The 27,713-nt window shown below is 36.7% G+C and overlaps 1 protein-coding gene across 1 annotated transcript; it reads left to right on the top strand.

Annotated features, from left to right (window-relative positions):
- The first annotated feature begins 2,598 nt into the window (after nt 1-2,598).
- Nucleotides 2,599-3,558, top strand: LOC148509071 (free fatty acid receptor 3-like). The gene has a single exon (XM_088443613.1). It carries the CDS (start codon nt 2,599-2,601, stop codon nt 3,556-3,558), a length of 960 nt encoding a protein of 319 aa, XP_088299739.1.
- Nucleotides 3,559-27,713: the final 24,155 nt, after the last annotated feature.

Below are 27,713 nucleotides of genomic sequence, written 5' to 3'. Positions count from 1 at the left end.
CCTGCACCCCTAAACCCCAATTCTGCACTTTTTTCGCCACCTATTCAGTGGTGAAAAGTTATCCCCGTTTTTTTCAAAGACTTTTCGAACCTGCGAAAAGTCTTTGAAATTGAATACGGGGATAATTGAAATCGGCGAAAATGGATGCGGAAATTTTCGCTCCAAATTGAATACCCCTATTAGTGTGCGTGAATTAGCAAGTGAATTTGAAACAAAGGGTTAACATATTCAGTAACTGTGTACTGTGCTTTTTAATATTCTTTTCATATTGGGGATACAGGTGCCACTGCCCTGCTGGCACTTATGGTGGTACACATGGCACAGGGCAGGCTTGCTGGGACCTGTAATCCCACTGTAAAGAACAATAAAATGTCTTCTTTAAACAATTACCGCACAATCAGGCCTATTGTTTGCTTGATTTATCAGTCGGTTTTTAGTACGATTTTTGTCCGTTTTTAAAACCAACTGATAGTAAATCTGGGGATCCTGTAGTCATCTATGTAAAAGTATCGATGTTTGATCAATATTCGACTTTTGGACGGGATTCGGTTTTATAGTCTATTTTATAGTTGCTTTTACTTCAACTAAAGAAAATCAACTATAAATAAAACAAAAAAACAAAATTGACCAAATTCGACCTATAGTAAATATACTTCTCCCTTTAGATCACAATATACTGTAGCCTAAAACCAATATAAACAGTACATTAAAATTATTGTTTTTTGTCTGTTTTGTTATGAGTAAATAGAAGTTTAAAGCAGACATATAAAAGAAAACTATTTTATAGATATCAAATAACTGTAAGTCACTGAGACTCTGGCTCTGAATCAGGGCGTTTTTTTTTCTTTTGGTTTCGGCCTCCAGGCCGCTCGCAAAGCTGTGGGTGACCACCCACAGCTAGTGCGAGCGGCCTGGTGATGGTCGCGATTCTCGTGACCATCGGGCTTGCGGCGAGACCCTGCGGGAGGGTCTCGGCTCCCGCAAGCCTGAGTGGACTTCCTGCTCTAATAGAGCAGGAAGTCCACTACTGACATCACGAGTGTAGGGCCGCCCACAAACGGCAGGCATTCCTAAGGGAACGTCTGCGTTTGTGCAGCCACCCCCCTTCCCCGCCTACAAAACGGGGAGAGCTATCAATCAACATCGACAGCCGCCCCGTCTTGTAGTGAGCCGCAGAGCGAAAGAGCTGCCGTCGCTCGCTGGGGCTCGGGCACTTTAATTTGACTCTTCTAATTGCAGTATCCTATTATACTGTATAGTACATTGTATAATTTAATATATCATTTGCATTATCTTATATTATTCTTTATCTAATTAGTGCTTTGGTTATATGTTTGTGTAGGTTTCATTTGGTATTGGATTTTAATTAAAGCTCCTCTTCATCTTCTACATCACTGAATATATATCATTGTTCATTTTCCTGGAGATAAACTGATGTTTGCCTTGTCCAGTCCATAGATAAGGGAAGTGGTAGAGGGTATGTTAGACTAGTACTGTACGTTAGTCATAAATGCAATACAATATAATGATCAATAATTTATATGGTAGCATATTAAGAAATTGAATATGGCTTATGAAATGTATTCTTTATTACATATTACTGTTCAGTCAGGGGCGTGCAGTCAGGGTAGGCTGAGGAGGCAGAGCCTCCCCTATCATACTCCCTGTCAGACTGCAGAGTTTTGACTGTAAAAATAAACTTAGAAACTGTATTGTATTATTCGGATCAGTTTTTATATAGGCAAAACTGAAAAAAATTGCAGCACCCCCTGGAAATATAGGGAGAGAAGAGGCAGTAAAGAGCTCAGCCTCACATCTGATAGCTCAGACACTGCCTGGAGCTGGGGGCTGGGCCACAAAGCAGCAACAAAAAATACATTGAAAACAAGCTAATGGAAGCATGCCTCACTGCGAGGGGGCAAGCCTCGAGCTCTGATGGACACCTCTGATGATCAAGGGACCAGTCCAGGAAGTACTCAGGCATCGGAGCTCAGCAGCAGCACTGAAGAGAAAAAGGTGAGGGGGGTCCACTGCTAGGGGGAGATCTGGTGTGTAGGGGAGAAATCTTTTGTGCTAGGGGGGATCTTCTGTGCTAGTGGGAGATATGTGTGAGCGGATCTGAGCAATGCAGAATCTGTGTGTGAGGGGGGAGATCTGTGCAAGTTGGGTAGAGTCACAGCCATCCTCTCTGATCTGAAACTGTCCGAAGACACAGGGAGCATTTGGGGATGTAATGGGGCATGGTGGCAAGGAATGCAGATGTCTCCCAACCATTTCAGGGCCTTGTCTCATTCTGCCACTATGAGTCTGAATGCAAGGAATATGGTTCTGGCATCACAATTCCCACTGTTGGTTATCCAAGTTTCTCCTAATGCAACATTGTAATGACATACGCCAGACTTTGTGATTTTGATGTGGTGTCAAATTCACCTCTGTATGAAACAAATTTTCTACCTACAACTTGTTACCACTAATATGTTCTTTTATGTTTTAGCATTTTTTTCAGAGCATTCAAAAAGCCTCAAGTGTATGAAGAAGCCAAAAGAAACCTGCTGTATTTCCACACTGCCGATATCACTGGGATGAAGTCAGTGAATCATGACTGATTTCCAAGGATCAGAGTATCTCTTTTTGTTTGTGTACATCGTTATTTTTATAACAGGGCTTCCTCTGAACATAATAGCCCTTGGGACACTTATTAAAAAATGTCATCAAAATCTTGTCCCCGTGGACATTCTGCTGATCAACTTGACCATCTCCGATTTGCTTCTTCTGATGTTTCTCCCATTCCGTATGGTGGAAGCAGCGTCTGGCATGAAATGGACTATGCCCTATGTCTTTTGCCCTTTGACCAATTATATGCACTTCAGCAGCATTTACATCACCTCGCTCTTCCTCATGGCCATAAGCGTGGAGAGATATCTGGCTATTGCTTTTCCGATTAAGTACAAGTTGCTACGAAAACGGATCTACTTCGTGGTGGCCAGTGTATTCATTTGGTGCTTGGCAACAGTGCACTGCACTATTGTCTACATTGTAGAACGTGTTGTGTCTAGCAATGTGACGGGAAACTATACAAAAATGTGTTATAGTGAATTCTCACCACCCCAGTTGGCCATTCTTCTGCCTGTGCGCCTGGAGATGTGTCTTCTGCTCTTTTGCATCCCGTTTGTGATCACTGTCTTCTGTTATGGAAACTTTATCAAGATCATCATGTCTCAGTCTCGAATACAGAGGAAAAGAAAACTGAGGGCCATTGGGCTGGTGGTGGCCACTCTCATCAACTTCATAATTTGCTTCATGCCCTATAACGTATCACATGTGGTGGGCTTTATTGAGGGTGACAGTCCGACATGGAGGATCTACACTCTGCTCCTCAGCACTTTTAATGCATTTGTGGATCCAATCATATTTTACTATTCATCTGCCTCATTTAAGAAAGTATTTCTGGAGGGTGTGCTGCATGTGCTGAATAAACTGAATTTTGGAACCCGGTCATATAAATACTGTATTGCCTATTTTGAAAAAGAGAATGAGGAGACAAAAGCTTCTTGTTGAATACTTTGGATTGTTGGTATGAACCATGACCCCTTACATCTGTCAGTCAATTCAGTACCTGAGAGTTCCAGCTTAACCCACATCTACAGTCTCTAAAGATGTATTTTACAGTATTTCCCATCACATACAACCTTAGAATGAAAACAAAGATACTCCTGATAAGTCAGGCCTGCAAACTGTGAATCAATTAAAATTGTCTGCAATTCTTTGGCTGATTCCCAAGCTACAGTAAGCAAGAGGAACACCTTGTTTATGCCTTACCTGCTGGATGAATTTCAGACATGATGTGGAACACCCGGACCAACCTCTGCACACATCACCCATATTCTGCTGTCTCATTAAACTCCATGGCTTACCAGTGACCAGTACCTACATGCTCATCGTGTCATTTGAGGATTACATTGTGGATCTACCATCTCCACCAGAAGGAGACCATCCCTCTATTGGTGTACTGATTTGTAACTATAACCATCAACTGGACTACTGCCTATCATATTAGGAGCAACAACATTGCTATTTTGGACTAACAACAGCGGGGGTATACATAGGAACAGGAGTTGATACACTCTCTGCAAGGCTGCTACTTTAATGTGATTATTTTTTTACCCGGTGGGTCTGCATAAGGGTTTCATATTGTGTATACCATTTTATTGACTATTAAATACCAGCTTTTATTGATTTTCACACTTCATTCTTCTAATTGTGATACATTGTATTTCATCTCCGCGTTACCACCATTTCTTTGCATGTTACTGGTATTTAGGTCTGCTGGTTTCAAAAATACAATATTTCTCTAAGACATACAAATACTAAGTATTTGTCACAAAATGGATGTGAAGATATGGAAAAATAGCCTATTCATGTTTATTCAGGTGAAATGTTAATTTTATTACTAAAATATATCAAATATTCTGCTGTACAAAAAATGTAACAAAGAAACATTTTACAATGTTGCTTACTTTTCCAAGTGCTCATACTACCTTTTTTGTTTTCCCTTTTTAGCTTCGATTGGTAGTTTTTCTGCTATGCACAGCTGGTGGGTCTTCTCTGTGCATCATCCAACAGTAGTCACCCATCTACCCTAGTATCGTCATTCCATCTCCTTCATGTCTTTATGGAATCTTTCTACTTGCTCTTCACTACTAACTACAAGGATTTCAGGGAAGTGTTTTACAAGTAATCAATCAGAAAGTACACTTTCCAACTCAAGGAAAAACATAAAGCTTTGTATCTTTCTAGCATTTTTTCCACTACATACTTGCAGTTGGGATCTTTGATGTTCCACAAGAACTACTTTACAACTTATTTTAAAATATTCCAAGTCTCTTTTTCAACAGTTTCTTTTTTGTTTTTCAAATTCATAGTCTGTTAAGCGTTTTCAAATATTTAGCAACTACAAACTATATAGTTTGATGGTGCACTAGGTCACAGCAATTTCAAATATAACTTTTATTATCTTGTTTAAAAATGAATATAATTTATAAAATCATAACACCAATATATCCCTACATATATTGGTGTTATAATAGTCCTATCACAAATAAATTGGTCTATAATTGAGACCAATTTATTTGTAATAGGACTATTTATCCCAGTGAATATAATTCATTATCAGTGTATTGTTATAATAAACCTGCCACGCATTTTAAGAATATATTTACTCACCCTACTTGCTTGAACACTATACAATATATAATGAACAGAGTGGTCCGCACTCCAGGTCTTAGAGGGTATGTCTATAAGGTGTGTGAGGAAGGGAGATTAGGGAGCAAGATAGGGGGAAAGCAAGAAAAGTGGGGCTATGGTGGTGCTGCACGTGGAACAGGAGTACCAGATCCTGTTAATTGCAAGTTGGACGAGGGGGGTTTACACGTGCGCTCCTGTATGTGGATACATGCTGCGAGGGGAGGAAAAAAGGGGGGGGGGTTTGTGGTTTCCCTGACCAGGAAATCACTTAACCCGCCACTCAACCCCAATCTCATTCACGATACCGCCTGGGGAGCACTGTGACTCACCAATAAACAGGTTGGATTCGATCTCAAGTGTCTGGCTTTTCATTACACACTAACAACACCCACACAGTAGACAAACACCAATACTCGCCATCTATTGTTACTACATAACCACCCATATTCCGCTTTCCCACCTACCCTCCCCTGTCAACTCCCCCCCCCCCCTTTTCCCCCCCCCCAGCCCGTTCCTCTCACCCCTCACCCCACCATCATATATACATACATTTCTCCCACAAACCCCCCCCCTTTTTTCCTCCCCTCGCAGCATGTATCCACATACAGGAGCGCACGTGTAAACCCCCCTCGTCCAACTATACAATATATGTAGGGTTATATTGGTGTTATGATTTTAGAAATCATATTAATTTTTAAACAAGATAATAAAAGTTATATTTTTAATTTGTTGTGACCTAGTGCACCAGTAAACTATGGAGCTCATTCAGACCTGATCGCTAAGCAGCGGCCGCTCTCTCTTGTCGATAATTGCACATCTGCACATGTGTATGGTTCGCAATGCGCGTGCGCAAGCCAGTCTTAGCGATCGGGAATCGAGCGTTCATTGCACACAGACTGGCCCCTACTTTGAGTGACAGATAGCGCCGTTTGTGGGTGGTAACAGGGGAAGGTGCTTGTGAACAGGGGTGTGGATGTGCGAACGCCGGCGTGTCTGGGCGTCAGAACGGAATTTAATGGGTGTGCATAATTAGCAAAGTAACGTCATTGAAAACGTCACTTGGTTGTTTTTTAGCCTGAACTGCTCACAGTGCTTGCGGGAGGGTAGGGTCTATCACAAGCACTGAGAGCAGCTCCGATGGCCTTCGATGTTCCCGATTACATACACACTTCCTGGAGATGATGTGTGCAGCTAGTGACAGGTGGGAGATTTTATAGTCCTGCGTACGCTCACTGCCATCGCTCTCTAGGACATAGAGGGCGTCCTTACACCGCAAAGTGCGATCGTTTGATTTGCATACTCGGGCCCTTTTGCAAGGGAGCAGCCGCTGCTTAGCGATCAGGTCTGAATGCACTCCTTTATCTTTTGTTGTTGCTAAATACTTATACTATATAGTTGGTAGCACCTCCTTGGGGGAAACATCGAGTTGGATGTTATCTTAAGGAGAGGGACATAAACTGGTGCGGTTTTCTCCTTTTTGAATAAGATTTTTCAAAAATCTGGTCCAACAAAAATGCCTTCTTAAAATTTAGCATCTAACAGTTCTGTACGTTTTTTATACCACACAACTGTCCTGATTTCTGAAGAGACTGCGCTGTGATCATGTGTGGTGGGGAGGCAGCACTGTGAGATGGAGGCAATCCAACATAAGCAAGAAAGGCAGCTCAACAGGAGATAGAAAGATAGAGTTGGTCCAAGACGAGTGAAAGAGTGAGAAAGAGAGGCAGCCCAGGAGAGTGTGAGAGATCGAGAGGCAGTTCAACAAGAGAGAGATAGTAGCAACACATTCTAGAGGGAGAAAGTTAGAGATCAAGAGATAATGAGCTAGTGAAAAAAATAAAAAGACAGAGAGAGCCCAACAGGGAGAGAGATTGACCATGGGACAGTAAGGGAAAGGAGGATGCCACATGTAAAGCCTCAGTTGTAAAGTGGTCAGCCCTACGTGCACGGGTGGGTGGCAAAGAATCCTTGAGGACCCATGGGCCTGCAACTAGACATGCCACTGTATGCGCCCATCTTTTCACTGTCACAGGGGGACAGCTTTTTCAAAAGGCTAGTTTTTGAAAAAGCTGTACACCTTGTGACAGTGAAATGTATCTAGGACACAGGAATCGGTATGTAATACTGCCGGCCACAAGGCTGGCAGTTCAAATCCCGGCAGCGTCAGTCCGACAAAGGAAGAGATCACGGCAGCGGCAGCCCGACAGCGCTAGCAATCCCGATCGTCCCCAGGTAAGTACTAACTAACCTAACATACCCCCCTAACCCTAACCCTCCCCAAAGTGCCTAACCCTAATCCCCCCTCTAAGTGCCTAAACCTAACCCCCCGCTGCCTAAACCTAAGTCCCCCTGGCGGTGCCTAACCCTAACCCTCCATTCCCCTAGCCTAACCCTAGCCCTCCCGGGGGGGGTGCCTAACCCTAAGTATCCCAACGGAACCCTAAACCCAACCCTCCCACCCCGCTGCTGTCCGCTCGCGGAGCCCGGCATCCCTTCAATCGGGATGCCGGGTGCTGGTCTCCCGGTGTAGGGGTAATGACAGGCGTCTAGATTTTAGACGCCTGTCATTTAACCCTAGCCGGGGATGAGGAGTCAGGAAGCCGGCAGTCAATATTGTGGCCGCCAGCATCCTAAACGTATACCAGGACAAGTGTGTACCAAACTTTGGAGAATCTACCTCATTCTTATTATGTGCTGCCGTTATTGACACGAGAGGGACATGCTTGCAGCTACATGCTTTGCAGCAAGACAGCCGGATTGGGTTTAGCTGTCTTCTGCACACTTACAACATGTATATTTTATTATATTTACCCCAGTGAACGGTAAGAATTAAAGCTGGGATTGTGTAAGGAAGCATGAGCTCACCCAGAGGGTTTCTTGCCATCATTCCTGCCGGCCGCCAGATCTACTCAGCAATAGTGGTTACTAATAGCACATATTTGGCAATAGCTGTAATATTAACCGGGATGTCTGGTTCATTCTGAAGAGCTTGTAACTACACAGCATCACAGACCACGGTTAAGCCGGACCACAAACTAAAGGAATAGTAAGCTGCTGATTATTAGTCTATCTGTAATGGTAAGCTGGTGATTATTAGTAAGCTGCTGATTATTAGTCTATCTGTAATGGTAAGCTGCTGATTATTAGTCCATCTGTAATGGTAAGCTGCTGATTATTAGTAAGCTGCTGATTATTAGTCTATCTGTAATGGTAAGCTGCTGAATATTAGTAAGCTGATGATTATTAGTCTATCTATAATGGTAAGCTGCTGATTATTAGTCCATCTGTAATGGTAAGCTACTGAATATTAGTAAGCTGCTGATTATTAGTCTATCTGTAACGGTAAGCTGCTGTATATTAGTAAGCTGCAGAATAGTAGTAAGCTGCAGATTATTAGTCTATCTGAAATGATAAGTTGCTGATTATTAATCTATCTGTAATGGTAAGCTGCTGAATATTAGTAAGCTGCTGATTATTAGTCTATCTATAATGGTAAGCTGCTGATTATTAGTCCATCTGTAATGGTAAGCTACTGAATATTAGTAAGCTGCTGATTATTAGTCTATCTGTAATGGTAAGCTGCTGAATATTAGTCCATCTGTAATGGTAAGCTACTGAATATTAGTATGCTGCTGATTATTATTTATCTGTAACAGTAAACTGCTGAATATTAGTAAACTGCTGATTATTACTCTATCTGTATCGGTAAACTGTTGAATATTAGTAAGCTGCTGATTATTAGTCTATTTGTAATGGTAAGCTGATGAATATTAGAAAGCTGCTGATTATTAGTCTACCTGTAATGGTAAGCTGCTGAATATTAGTAAACTGCTGATTATTAGTCTATCTGTAATGGTAAGCTGCTGAATATTAGTAAACTGCTGATTATTAGTCTATCTGTAATGGTAAGCTCCTGAACATTAGTGAGCTGCTGATTATTAGTCTATCTGTAATGGTAAGCTGCTGAATAGTAGTAAGATGCTGATTATTAGTCTATCTGCAACGGTAAGCTCCTGACCATTAGCGAGCTGCTGATTATTAGTCTATCTGTAACGGTAAGCTCCAGAACATAAGTGAGCTGCTGATTATTAGTATATCTGTAATGGTAAGCTGCTGAATATTAGTAAGCTGCTGATTATTAATCTATCTGTAACGGTAAGCTGCTGTATATTAGTAAGCTGCAGAATAGTAGTAAGCTGCAGATTATTAGTCTATCTGAAATGATAAGTTGCTGATTATTAATCTATCTGTAATGGTAAGCTGCTGAATATTAGTAAGCTGCTGATTATTAGTCTATCTATAATGGTAAGCTGCTGATTATTAGTCCATCTGTAATGGTAAGCTACTGAATATTAGTAAGCTGCTGATTATTAGTCTATCTGTAATGTTAAGCTGCTGAAAATTAGTCCATCTGTAATGGTAAGCTACTGAATATTAGTATGCTGCTGATTATTATTTATCTGTAACAGTAAACTGCTGAATATTAGTAAACTGCTGATTATTACTCTATCTGTATCGGTAAACTGTTGAATATTAGTAAGCTGCTGATTATTAGTCTATTTGTAATGGTAAGCTGATGAATATTAGAAAGCTGCTGATTATTAGTCTACCTGTAATGGTAAACTACTGAATATTAGTATACTTCTGATTATTAGTTTATCTGTAACAGTAAGCTGCTGACTATTAGTAAGCTGCTGATTATTAGTCTGTCTGTAATGCTAAGCTGCTGGATATTAGTAAGCTGCTGATTATTAGTCTGTCTGTAATGGTAAGCTGCTGAATATTAGTAAGCTGCTGAATATTAGTAAGATGCTTATTATTAGTCTATCTATAATGGTAAGCTCCAAAATATTAGTAAGCTGCTGATTATTAGTCTACCTGTAATGGTAAGCTACTGAATATTAGTAAGCTGCTGATTATTAGTCTATCTGTAATGGTAAGCTGCTGAATATTAGTCCATCTGTAATGGTAAGCTACTGAATATTAGTATGCTGCTGATTATTATTTATCTGTAACAGTAAACTGCTGAATATTAGTAAACTGCTGATTATTACTCTATCTGTATCGGTAAACTGTTGAATATTAGTAAGCTGCTGATTATTAGTCTATTTGTAATGGTAAGCTGATGAATATTAGAAAGCTGCTGATTATTAGTCTACCTGTAATGGTAAACTACTGAATATTAGTATACTTCTGATTATTAGTTTATCTGTAACAGTAAGCTGCTGACTATTAGTAAGCTGCTGATTATTAGTCTGTCTGTAATGGTAAGCTGCTGAATATTAGTAAGCTGCTGATTATTAGTCCATCTGTAATGGTAAGCTGCTGAATATTAGTAAGATGCTGATTATCAGTCTATCTGCAACGGTAAGCCCCTGAATATTAGTAAGCTGCTGATTATTAGTCTACCTGTAATGGTAAGCTGCTGAATATTAGTAAGCTACTGAATATAAGTCCATCTATATCGGTAATCTGCTGAATTTTAGAAAGCTGCTGATTATTAGTCTATCTGTAATGGTAAGCTGCTGAATATTAGTAAGCTGGTGATTAATAATCAATCTGTAACGGTAAGCTGCTGTATATTAGTAAGCTGCAGAATAGTATTAAGCTGCAGATTATTAGTCTATCTGAAATGATAAGTTGCTGATTATTAATCTATCTGTAATGGTAAGCTGCTGAATATTAGTAAGCTGCTGATTATTAGTCTATCTATAATGGTAAGCTGCTGATTATTAGTCCATCTGTAATGGTAAGCTACTGAATATTAGTAAGCTGCTGATTATTAGTCTATCTGTAATGTTAAGCTGCTGAATATTAGTCCATCTGTAATGGTAAGCTACTGAATATTAGTATGCTGCTGATTATTATTTATCTGTAACAGTAAACTGCTGAATATTAGTAAACTGCTGATTATTACTCTATCTGTATCGGTAAACTGTTGAATATTAGTAAGCTGCTGATTATTAGTCTATTTGTAATGGTAAGCTGATGAATATTAGAAAGCTGCTGATTATTAGTCTACCTGTAATGGTAAACTACTGAATATTAGTATACTTCTGATTATTAGTTTATCTGTAACAGTAAGCTGCTGACTATTAGTAAGCTGCTGATTATTAGTCTGTCTGTAATGCTAAGCTGCTGGATATTAGTAAGCTGCTGATTATTAGTCTGTCTGTAATGGTAAGCTGCTGAATATTAGTAAGCTGCTGAATATTAGTAAGATGCTTATTATTAGTCTATCTATAATGGTAAGCTCCAAAATATTAGTAAGCTGCTGATTATTAGTCTACCTGTAATGGTAAGCTACTGAATATTAGTAAGCTGCTGATTATTAGTCTATCTGTAATGGTAAGCTGCTGAATATTAGTCCATCTGTAATGGTAAGCTACTGAATATTAGTATGCTGCTGATTATTATTTATCTGTAACAGTAAACTGCTGAATATTAGTAAACTGCTTATTATTACTCTATCTGTATCGGTAAACTGTTGAATATTAGTAAGCTGCTGATTATTAGTCTATTTGTAATGGTAAGCTGATGAATATTAGAAAGCTGCTGATTATTAGTCTACCTGTAATGGTAAACTACTGAATATTAGTATACTTCTGATTATTAGTTTATATGTAACAGTAAGCTGCTGACTATTAGTAAGCTGCTGATTATTAGTCTGTCTGTAATGGTAAGCTGCTGAATATTAGTAAGCTGCTGATTATTAGTCCATCTGTAATGGTAAGCTGCTGAATATTAGTAAGATGCTGATTATCAGTCTATCTGCAACGGTAAGCCCCTGAATATTAGTAAGCTGCTGATTATTAGTCTACCTGTAATGGTAAGCTGCTGAATATTAGTAAGCTACTGAATATAAGTCCATCTATATCGGTAATCTGCTGAATTTTAGAAAGCTGCTGATTATTAGTCTATCTGTAATGGTAAGCTGCTGAATATTAGTAAGCTGGTGATTAATAATCAATCTGTAACGGTAAGCTACTGAATATTAGTATGCTGCTGATTATTAGTTTATCTGTAACGGTAAGCTGCTGAATATTAGTAAGCTGCTGATTATTAGTCTATCTGTATCGGTAAGCTGCTGAATATTAGTAAGCTGCTGATTATTAGTCTATCTGTATCGGTAAGCTGCTGAATATTAGTAAGATGCTGATTATCAGTCTATCTGCAACGGTAAGCTCCTGAATATTAGTAAGCTGCTGATTATTAGTCTACCTGTAATGGTAAGCTGCTGAATATTAGTAAGCTTCTGAATATTAGTCCATCTATATCGGTAATCTGCTGAATTTTAGTAAGATGCTGATTATTAGTCTATCTGCAACGGTAAGCTCCTGAACATTAGTGAGCTGCTGATTATTAGTCTATCTGTAACGGTAAGCTCCTGAATATTAGTAAGCTGCTGATTATTAGTATACCTGTAATGGTAAACTGCTGAAAATTAGTAAGCTGCTGATTATTAGTCCATCTGTAATGGTAAGCTGCTGATTATTAGTCCATCTGTAATGGTAAGCTGCTGAATATTAGTAAGCTGCTGATTATTAGTCCATCTGTAATGGTAAGCTGCTGAATATTAGTAAGCTGCTGATTATTAGTCAATCTGTAACGGTAAGCTCCTGAATATTAGTAAGCTGCTGATTATTAGTCTATCTATTACGGTAAGCTGCTGATTATTAATCTATCTGTAACTGTAAGCTGCTGAATATTAGTAAGCTGCTGATTATTAGTCTATCTGTAACGGTAAGCTGTTGAATATTAGTAAGCTGCTGATTATTAGTCTATCTGTAACGGTAAGCTACTGAATATTAGTAAGCTGCTGATTATTAGTCTATCTGTAATGGAAAGCTGCTGAATATTAGTATACTTCTGATTATTAGTTTGTCTGTAACAGTAAGCTGCTGACTATTAGAAAGCTGCAGATCAATTAGTCAATCTGTAACGGTAAACTACTGAATATTAGTAAGCTGCTGATTATTAGTCAATCTGTAATGGTAAGCTGCTGAATATTAGTAAGCTGCTGATTGTTAGTCTATCTGTAATGGTAAGCAGCTGAATAATGGTAAGCTGCTGAATATTAGTAAGCTGCTGATTATTAGTCCATCTGTAATGGTAAGCTGCTGATTTTTAGTCCATGTGTAACGGTAAGCTGCTGAATATTAGTAAGCTGCTGATTATTAGTCAATCTGTAACGGTAAGCTCCTGAACATTAGTGAGCTGCTGGTTATTAGTCTATGTGTATCGGTAAGCTCCTGAACATTAGTGAGCTGCTGGTTATTAGTCTATCTGTATCGGTAAGCTCCTGAATATTAGTAAGCTGCTGATTATTAGTATACCTGTAATGGTAAACTGCTGAAAATTAGTAAGCTGCTAATTATTAGTCTACCTGTAATGGTAAGCTGCTGATTATTAGTCAATCTGTAATGGTAAGCTCCTGAATATTAGTAAGCTGCAGATTATTAGTCTATCTATGACGGTAAGCTGCTGATTATTAATCTATCTGTAACTGTAAGCTACTGAATATTAGTAAGCTGCTGATTATTAGTCTACCTGTAATGGTAAGCTGTTGAATATTAGTAAGCTGCTGATTATTAGTCTATCTGTAATGGTAAGCTGCTGAATATTAGTCCATCTGTAATGGTAAGCTACTGAATATTAGTATGCTGCTGATTATTATTTATCTGTAACAGTAAACTGCTGAATATTAGTAAACTGCTGATTATTACTCTATCTGTATCGGTAAACTGTTGAATATTAGTAAGCTGCTGATTATTAGTCTATTTGTAATGGTAAGCTGATGAATATTAGAAAGCTTCTGATTATTAGTCTACCTGTAATGGTAAACTACTGAATATTAGTATACTTCTGATTATTAGTTTATCTGTAACAGTAAGCTGCTGACTATTAGTAAGCTGCTGATTATTAGTCTGTCTGTAATGCTAAGCTGCTGGATATTAGTAAGCTGCTGATTATTAGTCTGTCTGTAATGGTAAGCTGCTGAATATTAGTAAGCTGCTGAATATTAGTAAGATGCTTATTATTAGTCTATCTATAATGGTAAGCTCCAAAATATTAGTAAGCTGCTGATTATTAGTCTACCTGTAATGGTAAGCTACTGAATATTAGTAAGCTGTTGATTATTAGTCTATCTGTAATGGTAAGCTGCTGAATATTAGTCCATCTGTAATGGTAAGCTACTGAATATTAGTATGCTGCTGATTATTATTTATCTGTAACAGTAAACTGCTGAATATTAGTAAACTGCTGATTATTACTCTATCTGTATCGGTAAACTGTTGAATATTAGTAAGCTGCTGATTATTAGTCTATTTGTAATGGTAAGCTGATGAATATTAGAAAGCTGCTGATTATTAGTCTACCTGTAATGGTAAACTACTGAATATTAGTATACTTCTGATTATTAGTTTATCTGTAACAGTAAGCTGCTGACTATTAGTAAGCTGCTGATTATTAGTCTGTCTGTAATGGTAAGCTGCTGAATATTAGTAAGATGCTGATTATCAGTCTTTCTGCAACGGTAAGCTCCTGAATATTAGTAAGCTGCTGATTATTAGTCTACCTGTAATGGTAAGCTGCTGAATATTAGTAAGCTACTGAATATAAGTCCATCTATATCGGTAATCTGCTGAATTTTAGAAAGCTGCTGATTATTAGTCTATCTGTAATGGTAAGCTGCTGAATATTAGTAAACTGGTGATTAATAATCAATCTGTAACGGTAAGCTACTGAATATTAGTATGCTGCTGATTATTAGTTTATCTGTAACGGTAAGCTGCTGAATATTAGTAAGCTGCTGAATATTAGTCTATCTGTATCGGTAAGCTGCTGAATATTAGTAAGCTGCTGATTATTAGTCTATCTGTATCGGTAAGCTGCTGAATATTAGTAAGATACTTATTATCAGTCTATCTGCAACGGTAAGCTCCTGAATATTAGTAAGCTGCTGATTATTAGTCTACCTGTAATGGTAAGCTGCTGAATATTAGTAAGCTACTGAATATTAGTCCATCTATATCGGTAATCTGCTGAATTTTAGTAAGATGCTGATTATTAGTCTATCTGCAACGGTAAGCTCCTGAACATTAGTGAGCTGCTGATTATTAGTCTATCTGTTATGGTAAGCTCCTGAATATTAGTAAGCTGCTGATTATTAGTATACCTGTAATGGTAAACTGCTGAAAATTAGTAAGCTGCTGATTATTAGTCCATCTGTAATGGTAAGCTGCTGATTATTAGTCCATCTGTAATGGTAAGCTGCTGAATATTAGTAAGCTGCTGATTATTTGTCCATCTGTAATGGTAAGCTGCTGAATATTAGAAAGCTGCTGATTATTAGTCAATCTGTAATGGTAAGCTCCTGAATATTAGTAAGCTGCTGATTATTAGTCTATCTATTACGGTAAGCTGCTGATTATTAATCTATCTGTAACTGTAAGCTGCTGAATATTAGTAAGCTGCTGATTATTAGTCTACCTGTAATGGTAAGCTGTTGAATATTAGTAAGCTGCTGATTATTAGTCCATCTGTAATGGTAAGCTGCTGATTTTTAGTCCATGTGTAACGGTAAGCTGCTGAATATTAGTAAGCTGCTGATTATTAGTCTATCTGTAACGGTAAGCTCCTGAACATTAGTGAGCTGCTGATTATTAGTATATCTGTAATGGTAAGCTGCTGAATATTAGTAAGCTGCTGATTATTAATCTATCTGTAACGGTAAGCTGCTGTATATTAGTAAGCTGCAGAATAGTAGTAAGCTGCAGATTATTAGTCTATCAGAAATGATAAGTTGCTGATTATTAATCTATCTGTAATGGTAAGCTGCTGAATATTAGTAAGCTGCTGATTATTAGTCTATCTATAATGGTAAGCTGCTGATTATTAGTCCATCTGTAATGGTAAGCTACTGAATATTAGTCAGCTGCTGATTATTAGTCTATCTGTAATGGTAATCTGCTGAATATTAGTCCATCTGTAATGGTAAGCTACTGAATATTAGTATGCTGCTGATTATTATTTATCTGTAACAGTAAACTGCTGAATATTAGTAAACTGCTGATTATTACTCTATCTGTATCGGTAAACTGTTGAATATTAGTAAGCTGCTGATTATTAGTCTATATGTAATGGTAAGCTGATGAATATTAGAAAGCTGCTGATTATTAGTCTACCTGTAATTGTAAACTACTGAATATTAGTATACTTCTGATTATTAGTTTATCTGTAACAGTAAGCTGCTGACTATTAGTAAGCTGCTGATTATTAGTCTGTGTGTAATGGTAAGCTGCTGGATATTAGTAAGCTGCTGATTATTAGTCTGTCTGTAATGGTAAGCTGCTGAATATTAGTAAGCTGCTGAATATTAGTAAGATGCTTATTATTAGTCTATCTATAATGGAAAGCTCCAAAATATTAGTAAGCTGCTGATTATTAGTCTACCTGTAATGGTAAGCTGCTGAATATTAGTAAGCTGCTGATTATTAGTCCATCTGTAATGGTAAGCTGCTGAATATTAGTAAGATGCTGATTATCAGTCTATCTGCAACGGTAAGCTCCTGAATATTAGTAAGCTGCTGATTATTAGTCTACCTGTAATGGTAAGCTGCTGAATATTAGTAAGCTACTGAATATAAGTCCATCTATATCGGTAATCTGCTGAATTTTAGTAAGCTGCTGATTATTAGTCTATCTGTAATGGTAAGCTGCTGAATATTAGTAAGCTGGTGATTAATAATCAATCTGTAACGGTAAGCTACTGAATATTAGTATGCTGCTAATTATTAGTTTATCTGTAACGGTAAGCTGCTGAATATTAGTAAGCTGCTGATTATTAGTCTATCTGTATTGGTAAGCTGCTGAATATTAGTAAGCTGCTGATTATTAGTCTATCTGTATCGGTAAGCTGCTGAATATTAGTAAGATGCTGATTATCAGTCTATCTGCAACGGTAAGCTCCTGAATATTAGCAAGCTGCTGATTATTAGTCTACCTGTAATGGTAAGCTGCTGAATATTAGTAAACTGCTGATTATTAGTCTACCTGTAATGGTAAGCTGCTGAATATTAGTAAGCTACTGAATATTAGTCCATCTATATCGGTAATCTGCTGATTTTAGTAAGCTGCTGATTATTAGTCTATCTGTAATGGTAAGCTGCTGAATATAAGTAAGCTGCTGATTGTTAGTCTATCTGTAATGGTAAGCTTCTGAATAGTAGTAAGCTGCTGATTATTAGTCTATCTGTAACGGTAAGCTCCTGAATATTAGTAAGCTGCTGATTATTAGTATACCTGTAATGGTAAACTGCTGAAAATTAGTAAGCTGCTGATTATTAGTCCATCTTTAATGGTAACCTGCTGATTATTAGTCCATCTGTAATGGTAAGCTGCTGATTATTAGTCCATCTGTAATGGTAAGCTGCTGAATATTAGTAAGCTGCTGATTATTAGTCAATCTGTAACGGTAAGCTCCTGAATATTAGTAAGCTGCTGATTATTAGTCTATCTATTACGGTAAGCTGCTGATTATTAATCTATCTGTAACTGTAAGCTGCTGAATATTAGTTAGCTGCTGATTATTAGTCTATCTGTAATGGTAAGCTGTTGAATATTAGTAAGCTGCTGATTATTAGTCTATCTGTAACGGTAAGCTACTGAATATTAGTAAGCTGCTGATTATTAGTCTACCTGTAATGGTAAGCTGCTGAATATAAGTAAGCTGCTGATTGTTAGTCTATCTGTAATGGTAAGCTGCTGAATAGTAGTAAGCTGCTGATTATTAGTCTATCTGTAACGGTAAGCTCCTGAATATTAGTAAGCTGCTGATTATTAGTATACCTGTAATGGTAAACTGCTGAAAATTAGTAAGCTGCTGATTATTAGTCCATCTGTAATGGTAAGCTGCTGATTATTAGTCCATCTGTAATGGTAAGCTGCTGATTATTAGTCCATCTGTAATGGTAAGCTGCTGAATATTAGTAAGCTGCTGATTATTAGTCAATCTGTAACGGTAAGCTCCTGAATATTAGTAAGCTGCTGATTATTAGTCTATCTATTATGGTAAGCTGCTGATTATTAATCTATCTGTAACTGTAAGCTGCTGAATATTAGTAAGCTGCTGATTATTAGTCTATCTGTAATGGTAAGCTGTTGAATATTGGTAAGCTGCTGATTATTAGTCTATCTGTAACGGTAAGCTACTGAATATTAGTAAGCTGCTGATTATTAGTCTACCTGTAATGGTAAGCTGCTGAATATAAGTAAGCTGCTGATTGTTAGTCTATCTGTAATGGTAAGCTGCTGAATAGTAGTAAGCTGCTGATTATTAGTCTATCTGTAACGGTAAGCTCCTGAATATTAGTAAGCTGCTGATTATTAGTATACCTGTAATGGTAAACTGCTGAAAATTAGTAAGATGCTGATTATTAGTCCATCTGTAATGGTAAGCTGCTGATTATTAGTCCATCTGTAATTGTAAGCTGCTGATTATTAGTCCATCTGTAATGGTAAGCTGCTGAATATTAGTAAGCTGCTGATTATTAGTCAATCTGTAACGGTAAGCTCCTGAATATTAGTAAGCTGCTGATTATTAGTCTATCTATTACGGTAAGCTGCTGATTATTAATCTATCTGTAACTGTAAGCTGCTGAATATTAGTAAGCTGCTGATTATTAGTCTATCTGTAATGGTAAGCTGTTGAATATTTGTAAGCTGCTGATTATTAGTCTATCTGTAACGGTAAGCTACTGAATATTAGTAAGCTGCTGATTATTAGTCTATCTGTAATGGAAAGCTGCTGAATATTAGTATACTTCTGATTATTAGTTTGTCTGTAACAGTAAGCTGCTGACTATTAGAAAGCTGCAGATCAATTAGTCAATCTGTAACGGTAAACTACTGAATATTAGTAAGCTGCTGATTATTAGTCAATCTGTAATGGTAAGCAGCTGAATATTAGTAAGCTGCTGATTGTTAGTCTATCTGTAATGGTAAGCAGCTGAATAATGGTAAGCTGCTGATTATTAGTCAATCTGTAACGGTAAGCTGCTGAATCGTAGTAAGATGCTGATTAATAGTCTATCTGCAACGGTAAGCTCCTGAACATTAGTGAGCTGCTGGTTATTAGTCTATCTGTATCGGTAAGCTCCTGAACATTAGTGAGCTGCTGATTATTAGTCTATCTGTAACGGTAAGCTCCTGAATATTAGTAAGCTGCTGATTATTAGTATACCTGTAATGGTAAACTGCTGAAAATTAGTAATCTGCTGATTATTAGTCTACCTGTAATGGTAAGCTGCTGATTATTTAGTCAATCTGTAATGGTAAGCTCCTGAATATTAGTAAACTGCAGATTATTAGTCTATCTATGACGGTAAGCTGCTGATTATTAATCTATCTGTAACTGTAATCTGCTGATTATTAGTAAGCTGCTGATTATTAGTCTGTCTGTAATGGTAAGCTGTTGAATATTAGTAAGCTGCTGATTATTAGTCTATCTGTAACGGTAAGCTACTGAATATTAGTAAGCTGCTGATTATTAGTCTATCTGTAATGGAAAGCTGCTGAATATTAGTATACTTCTGATTATTAGTTTGTCTGTAACAGTAAGCTGCTGACTATTAGTAAGCTGCAGATCAATTAGTCAATCTGTAACGGTAAACTACTGAATATTAGTAAGCTGCTGATTATTAGTCAATCTGTAATGGTAAGCTGCTGAATATTAGTAAGCTGCTGATTGTTAGTCTATCTGTAATGGTAAGCAGCTGAATAATGGTAAGCTGCTGATTATTAGTCAATCTGTAATGGTAAGCTCCTGAACATTAGTGAGCTGCTGGTTATTAGTCTATCTGTATCGGTATGCTCCTGAACATTAGTGAGCTGCTGGTTATTAGTCTATCTGTATCAGTAAGCTCCTGAATATTAGTAAGCTGCTGATTATTATTATACCTGTAATGGTAAACTGCTGAAAATTAGTAAACTGCTAATTATTAGTCTACCTGTAATGGTAAACTGCTGATTATTAGTCAATCTGTAATGGTAAGCTCCTGAATATTAGTAAGCTGCAGATTATTAGTCTATCTATGACGGTAAGCTGCTGATTATTAATCTATCTGTAACTGTTAGCTACTGAATATTAGTAAGCTGCTGATTATTAGTCTACCTGTAATGGTAAGCTGTTGAATATTAGGAAGCTGCTGATTATTAGTCCATCTGTAATGGTAAGCTGCTGATTTTTAGTCCATGTGTAATGGTAAGCTCCTGAATATTAGTTATCTGCTGATTATTAGTCTACCTGTAATGGTAAGCTGTTGAATATTAGTAAGCTGCTGATTATTAGTCTATCTGTAACGGTAAGCTACTGAATATTAGTAAGCTGCTGATTATTAGTCTATCTGTAATGGAAAGCTGCTGAATATTAGTATACTTCTGATTATTAGTTTATCTGTAACAGTAAGCTGCTGACTATTAGTAAGCTGCAGATTAATTAGTCAATCTGTAACGGTAAACTACTGAATATTAGTAAGCTGCTGATTATTAGTCTATCTGTAATTGTAAGCTGCTGAATATTAGTAAGCTGCTGATTATTAGTCTATCTGTATCGGTAAGCTGCTGAATATTAGTAAATTACTGATTATTAGTCCATCTGTAACGGTAATCTGCTGAATATTAGTAACCTGCAGATTAATAGTCTATCTGTAACGGTAAGCTCCTGAACATTAGTGAGCTGCTGATTATTAGTATATCTGTAATGGTAAGCTGCTGAATATTAGTAATCTGCTGATTATTAATCTATCTGTAACCGTAAAATGCTCTATATTAGTAAGCTGCAGAATAGTAGTAGGCTGCAGATTATTAGTCTATCTGAAATGATAAATTGCTGATTATTAATCTATCTGTAATGGTAAGATGCTGAATATTAGTAAGCTGCTGATTATTAGTCTATCTATAATGGTAAGCTGCTGATTATTAGTCCATCTGTAATGGTAAGCTACTGAATATTAGTAAGCTGCTGATTATTAGTCTATCTGTAATGGTAATCTGCTGAATATTAGTCCATCTGTAATGGTAAGCTACTGAATATTAGTATGCTGCTGATTATTATTTATCTGTAACAGTAAACTGCTGAATATTAGTAAACTGCTGATTATTACTCTATCTGTATCGGTAAACTGTTGAATATTAGTAAGCTGCTGATTATTAGTCTATTTGTAATGGTAAGCTGATGAATATTAGAAAGCTGCTGATTATTAGTCTACCTGTAATTGTAAACTACTGAATATTAGTATACTTCTGATTATTAGTTTATCTGTAACAGTAAGCTGCTGACTATTAGTAAGCTGCTGATTATTAGTCTGTCTGTAATGGTAAGCTGCTGGATATTAGTAAGCTGCTGATTATTAGTCTGTCTGTAATGGTAAGCTGCTGAATATTAGTAAGCTGCTGAATATTAGTAAGATGCTTATTATTAGTCTATCTATAATGGAAAGCTCCAAAATATTAGTAAGCTGCTGATTATTAGTCTACCTGTAATGGTAAGCTGCTTAATATTAGTAAGCTGCTGATTATTAGTCCATCTGTAATGGTAAGCTGCTGAATATTAGTAAGATGCTGATTATCAGTCTATCTGCAATGGTAAGCTCCTGAATATTAGTAAGCTGCTGATTATTAGTCTACCTGTAATGGTAAGCTGCTGAATATTAGTAAGCTACTGAATATAAGTCCATCTATATCGGTAATCTGCTGAATTTTAGTAAGCTGCTGATTATTAGTCTATCTGTAATGGTAAGCTGCTGAATATTAGTAAGCTGGTGATTAATAATCAATCTGTAACGGTAAGCTACTGAATATTAGTATGCTGCTGATTATTAGTTTATCTGTAACGGTAAGCTGCTGAATATTAGTAAGCTGCTGATTATTAGTCTATCTGTATCGGTAAGCTGCTGAATATTAGTAAGCTGCTGATTATTAGTCTATCTGTATCGGTAAGCTGCTGAATATTAGTAAGATGCTGATTATCAGTGTATCTGCAATGGTAAGCTCCTGAATATTAGTAAGCTGCTGATTATTAGTCTACCTGTAATGGTAAGCTGCTAAATATTAGTAAGCTACTGAATATTAGTCCATCTATATCGGTAATCTGCTGATTTTAGTAAGCTGCTGATTATTAGTCTATCTGTAATGGTAAGCTGCTGAATATAAGTAAGCTGCTGATTGTTAGTCTATCTGTAATGGTAAGCTGCTGAATAGTAGTAAGCTGCTGATTATTAGTCTATCTGTAACGGTAAGCTCCTGAATATTAGTAAGCTGCTGATTATTAGTATACCTGTAATGGTAAACTGCTGAAAATTAGTAAGCTGCTGATTATTAGTCCATCTGTAATGGTAAGCTGCTGATTATTAGTCCATCTGTAATGGTAAGCTGCTGATTATTAGTCCATCTGTAATGGTAAGCTGCTGAATATTAGTAAGCTGCTGATTATTAGTCAATCTGTAACGGTAAGCTTGTGAATATTAGTAAGCTGCTGATTATTAGTCTATCTATTACGGTAAGCTGCTGATTATTAATCTATCTGTAACTGTAAGCTGCTGAATATTAGTAAGCTGCTGATTATTAGTCTATCTGTAATGGTAAGCTGTTGAATATTAGTAAGCTGCTGATTATTAGTCTATCTGTAATGGTAAGCTACTGAATATTAGTAAGCTGCTGATTATTAGTCTATCTGTAATGGAAAGCTGCTGAATATTAGTATACTTCTGATTATTAGTTTGTCTGTAACAGTAAGCTGCTGACTATTAGAAAGCTGCAGATCAATTAGTCAATCTGTAACGGTAAACTACTGAATATTAGTAAGCTGCTGATTATTAGTCAATCTGTAATGGTAAGCAGCTGAATATTAGTAAGCTGCTGATTGTTAGTCTATCTGTAATGGTAAGCAGCTGAATAATGGTAAGCTGCTGATTATTAGTCAATCTGTAACGGTAAGCTGCTGAATCGTAGTAAGATGCTGATTAATAGTCTATCTGCAACGGTAAGCTCCTGAACATTAGTGAGCTGCTGGTTATTAGTCTATCTGTATCGGTAAGCTCCTGAACATTAGTGAGCTGCTGATTATTAGTCTATCTGTAACGGTAAGCTCCTGAATATTAGTAAGCTGCTGATTATTAGTATACCTGTAATGGTAAACTGCTGAAAATTAGTAAGCTGCTGATTATTAGTCTACCTGTAATGGTAAGCTGCTGATTATTAGTCAATCTGTAATGGTAAGCTCCTGAATATTAGTAAGCTGCAGATTATTAGTCTATCTATGACGGTAAGCTACTGATTATTAATCTATCTGTAACTGTAAGCTGCTGAATATTAGTAAGCTGCTGATTATTAGTCTATCTGTAATGGTAAGCTGTTGAATATTAGTAAGCTGCTGATTATTAGTCTATCTGTAACGGTAAGCTACTGAATATTAGTAAGCTGCTGAATATTAGTCTATCTGTAATGGAAAGCTGCTGAATATTAGTATACTTCTGATTATTAGTTTGTCTGTAACAGTAAGCTGCTGACTATTAGTAAGCTGCAGATCAATTAGTCAATCTGTAACGGTAAACTACTGAATATTAGTAAGCTGCTGATTATTAGTCAATCTGTAATGGTAAGCTGCTGAATATTAGTAAGCTGCTGATTGTTAGTCTATCTGTAATGGTAAGCAGCTGAATAATGGTAAGCTGCTGATTATTAGTCAATCTGTAACGGTAAGCTCCTGAACATTAGTGAGCTGCTGGTTATTAGTATATCTGTAATGGTAAGCTGCTGAATATTAGTAAGCTGCTGATTATTAATCTATCTGTAACGGTAAGCTGCTGTATATTAGTAAGCTGCAGAATAGTAGTAAGCAGCAGATTATTAGTCTATCTTAAATGATAAATTGCTGATTATTAATCTATCTGTAATGGTAAGCTGCTGAATATTAGTAAGCTGCTGATTATTAGTCTATCTATAATGGTAAGCTGCTGATTATTAGTCCATCTGTAATGGTAAGCTACTGAATATTAGTAAGCTGCTGATTATTTGTCTATCTGTAATGGTAATCTGCTGAATATTAGTCCATCTGTAATGGTAAGCTACTGAATATTAGTATGCTGCTGATTATTATTTATCTGTATCGGTAAACTGTTGAATATTAGTAAGCTGCTGATTATTAGTCTATTTGTAATGGTAAGCTGATGAATATTAGAAAGCTGCTGATTATTAGTCTACCTGTAATTGTAAACTACTGAATATTAGTAGACTTCTGATTATTAGTTTATCTGTAACAGTAAGCTGCTGACTATTAGTAAGCTGCTGATTATAAGTCTGTCTGTAATGGTAAGCTGCTGGATATTAGTAAGCTGCTGATTATTAGTCTGTCTGTAATGGTAAGCTGCTGAATATTAGTAAGCTGCTGAATATTAGTAAGATGCTTATTATTAGTCTATCTATAATGGAAAGCTCCAAAATATTAGTAAGCTGCTGATTATTAGTCTACCTGTAATGGTAAGCTGCTGAATATTAGTAAGCTGCTGATTATTAGTCCATCTGTAATGGTAAGCTGCTGAATATTAGTAAGATGCTGATTATCAGTCTATCTGCAACGGTAAGCTCCTGAATATTAGTAAGCTGCTGATTATTAGTCTACCTGTAATGGTAAGCTGCTGAATATTAGTAAGCTACTGAATATAAGTCCATCTATATCGGTAATCTGCTGAATTTTAGTAAGCTGCTGATTATTAGTCTATCTGTAATGGTAAGCTGCTGAATATTAGTAAGCTGGTGATTAATAATCAATCTGTAACGGTAAGCTACTGAATATTAGTATGCTGCTGATTATTAGTTTATCTGTAACGGTAAGCTGCTGAATATTAGTAAGCTGCTGATTATTAGTCTATCTGTATCGGTAAGCTGCTGAATATTAGTAAGCTGCTGATTATTAGTCTATCTGTATCGGTAAGCTGCTGAATATTAGTAAGATGCTGATTATTAGTCTACCTGTAATGGTAAGCTGCTGAATATTAGTAAGCTACTGAATATTAGTCCATCTATATCGGTAATCTGCTGATTTTAGTAAGCTGCTGATTATTAGTCTATCTGTAATGGTAAGCTGCTGAATATAAGTAAGCTGCTGATTGTTAGTCTATCTGTAATGGTAAGCTGCTGAAAAGTAGTAAGCTGCTGATTATTAGTCTATCTGTAACGGTAAGCTCCTGAATATTAGTAAGCTGCTGATTATTAGTATACCTGTAATGGTAAACTGCTGAAAATTAGTAAGCTGCTGATTATTAGTCCATCTGTAATGGTAAGCTGCTGATTATTAGTCCATCTGTAATGGTAAGCTGCTTATTATTAGTCCATCTGTAATGGTAAGCTGCTGAATATTAGTAAGCTGCTGATTATTAGTCAATCTGTAACGGTAAGCTCCTGAATATTAGTAAACTGCTGATTATTAGTCTATCTATTACGGTAAACTGCTGATTATTAATCTATCTGTAACTGTAAGCTGCTGAATATTAGTAAGCTGCTGATTATTAGTCTAACTGTAATGGTAAGCTGTTGAATATTAGTAAGCTGCTGATTATTAGTCTATCTGTAACGGTAAGCTACTGAATATTAGTAAGCTGCTGATTATTAGTCTACCTGTAATGGTAAGCTGCTGAATATTAGTAAGCTACTGAATATTAGTCCATCTATATCGGTAATCTGCTGAATTTTAGTAAGCTGCTGATTATTAGTCTATCTGTAATGGTAAGCTGCTGAATATAAGTAAGCTGCTGATTGTTAGTCTATCTGTAATGGTAAGCTGCTGAATAGTAGTAAGCTGCTGATTATTAGTCTATCTGTAACGGTAAGCTCCTGAATATTAGTTAGCTGCTGATTATTAGTATACCTGTAATGGTAAACTGCTGAAAATTAGTAAGCTGCTGATTATTAGTCCATCTGTAATGGTAAGCTGCTGATTATTAGTCCATCTGTAATGGTAAGCTGCTGATTATTAGTCCATCTGTAATGGTAAGCTGCTAAATATTAGTAAGCTGCTGATTATTAGTCAATCTGTAACGGTAAGCTCCTGAATATTAGTAAGCTGCTGATTATTAGTCTATCTATTACGGTAAGCTGCTGATTATTAATCTATCTGTAACTGTAAGCTGCTGAATATTAGTAAGCTGCTGATTATTAGTCTATCTGTAATGGTAAGCTGTTGAATATTAGTAAGCTGCTGATTATTAGTCTATCTGTAATGGAAAGCTGCTGAATATTAGTATACTTCTGATTATTAGTTTGTCTGTAACAGTAAGCTGCTGACTATTAGAAAGCTGCAGATCAATTAGTCAATCTGTAACGGTAAACTACTGAATATTAGTAAGCTGCTGATTATTAGTCAATCTGTAATGGTAAGCAGCTGAATATTAGTAAGCTGCTGATTGTTAGTCTATCTGTAATGGTAAGCAGCTGAATAATGGTAAGCTGCTGATTATTAGTCAATCTGTAACGGTAAGCTGCTGAATCGTAGTAAGATGCTGATTAATAGTCTATCTGCAACGGTAAGCTCCTGAACATTAGTGAGCTGCTGGTTATTAGTCTATCTGTATCGGTAAGCTCCTGAACATTAGTGAGCTGCTGATTATTAGTCTATCTGTAACGGTAAGCTCCTGAATATTAGTAAGCTGCTGATTATTAGTATACCTGTAATGGTAAACTGCTGAAAATTAGTAAGCTGCTGATTATTAGTCTACCTGTAATGGTAAACTGCTGATTATTAGTCAATCTGTAATGGTAAGCTCCTGAATATTAGTAAGCTGCAGATTATTAGTCTATCTATGACGGTAAGCTGCTGATTATTAATCTATCTGTAACTGTAAGCTGCTGAATATTAGTAAGCTGCTGATTATTAGTCTATCTGTAATGGTAAGCTGTTGAATATTAGTAAGCTGCTGATTATTAGTCTATCTGTAACGGTAAGCTACTGAATATTAGTAAGCTGCTGATTATTAGTCTATCTGTAATGGAAAGCTGCTGAATATTAGTATACTTCTGATTATTAGTTTGTCTGTAACAGTAAGCTGCTGACTATTAGTAAGCTGCAGATCAATTAGTCAATCTGTAACGGTAAACTACTGAATATTAGTAAGCTGCTGATTATTAGTCAATCTGTAATGGTAAGCTGCTGAATATTAGTAAGCTGCTGATTGTTAGTATATCTGTAATGGTAAGCAGCTGAATAATGGTAAGCTGCTGATTATTAGTCAATCTGTAACGGTAAGCTCCTGAACATTAGTGAGCTGCTGGTTATTAGTATATCTGTAATGGTAAGCTGCTGAATATTAGTAAGCTGCTGATTATTAATCTATCTGTAACGGTAAGATGCTGTATATTAGTAAGCTGCAGAATAGTAGTAAGCTGCAGATTATTAGTCTATCTGAAATGATAAG

The sequence above is a fragment of the Taudactylus pleione genome, unplaced genomic scaffold (genome assembly GCF_031769625.1).
Source record: "Taudactylus pleione unplaced genomic scaffold, aTauple2 ptg000332l, whole genome shotgun sequence".
Lineage (NCBI taxonomy): Eukaryota > Metazoa > Chordata > Amphibia > Anura > Myobatrachidae > Taudactylus > Taudactylus pleione.
Note: the sequence above shows the minus strand (reverse complement) of the source record. Positions and strands in the feature narration are given on the sequence as shown.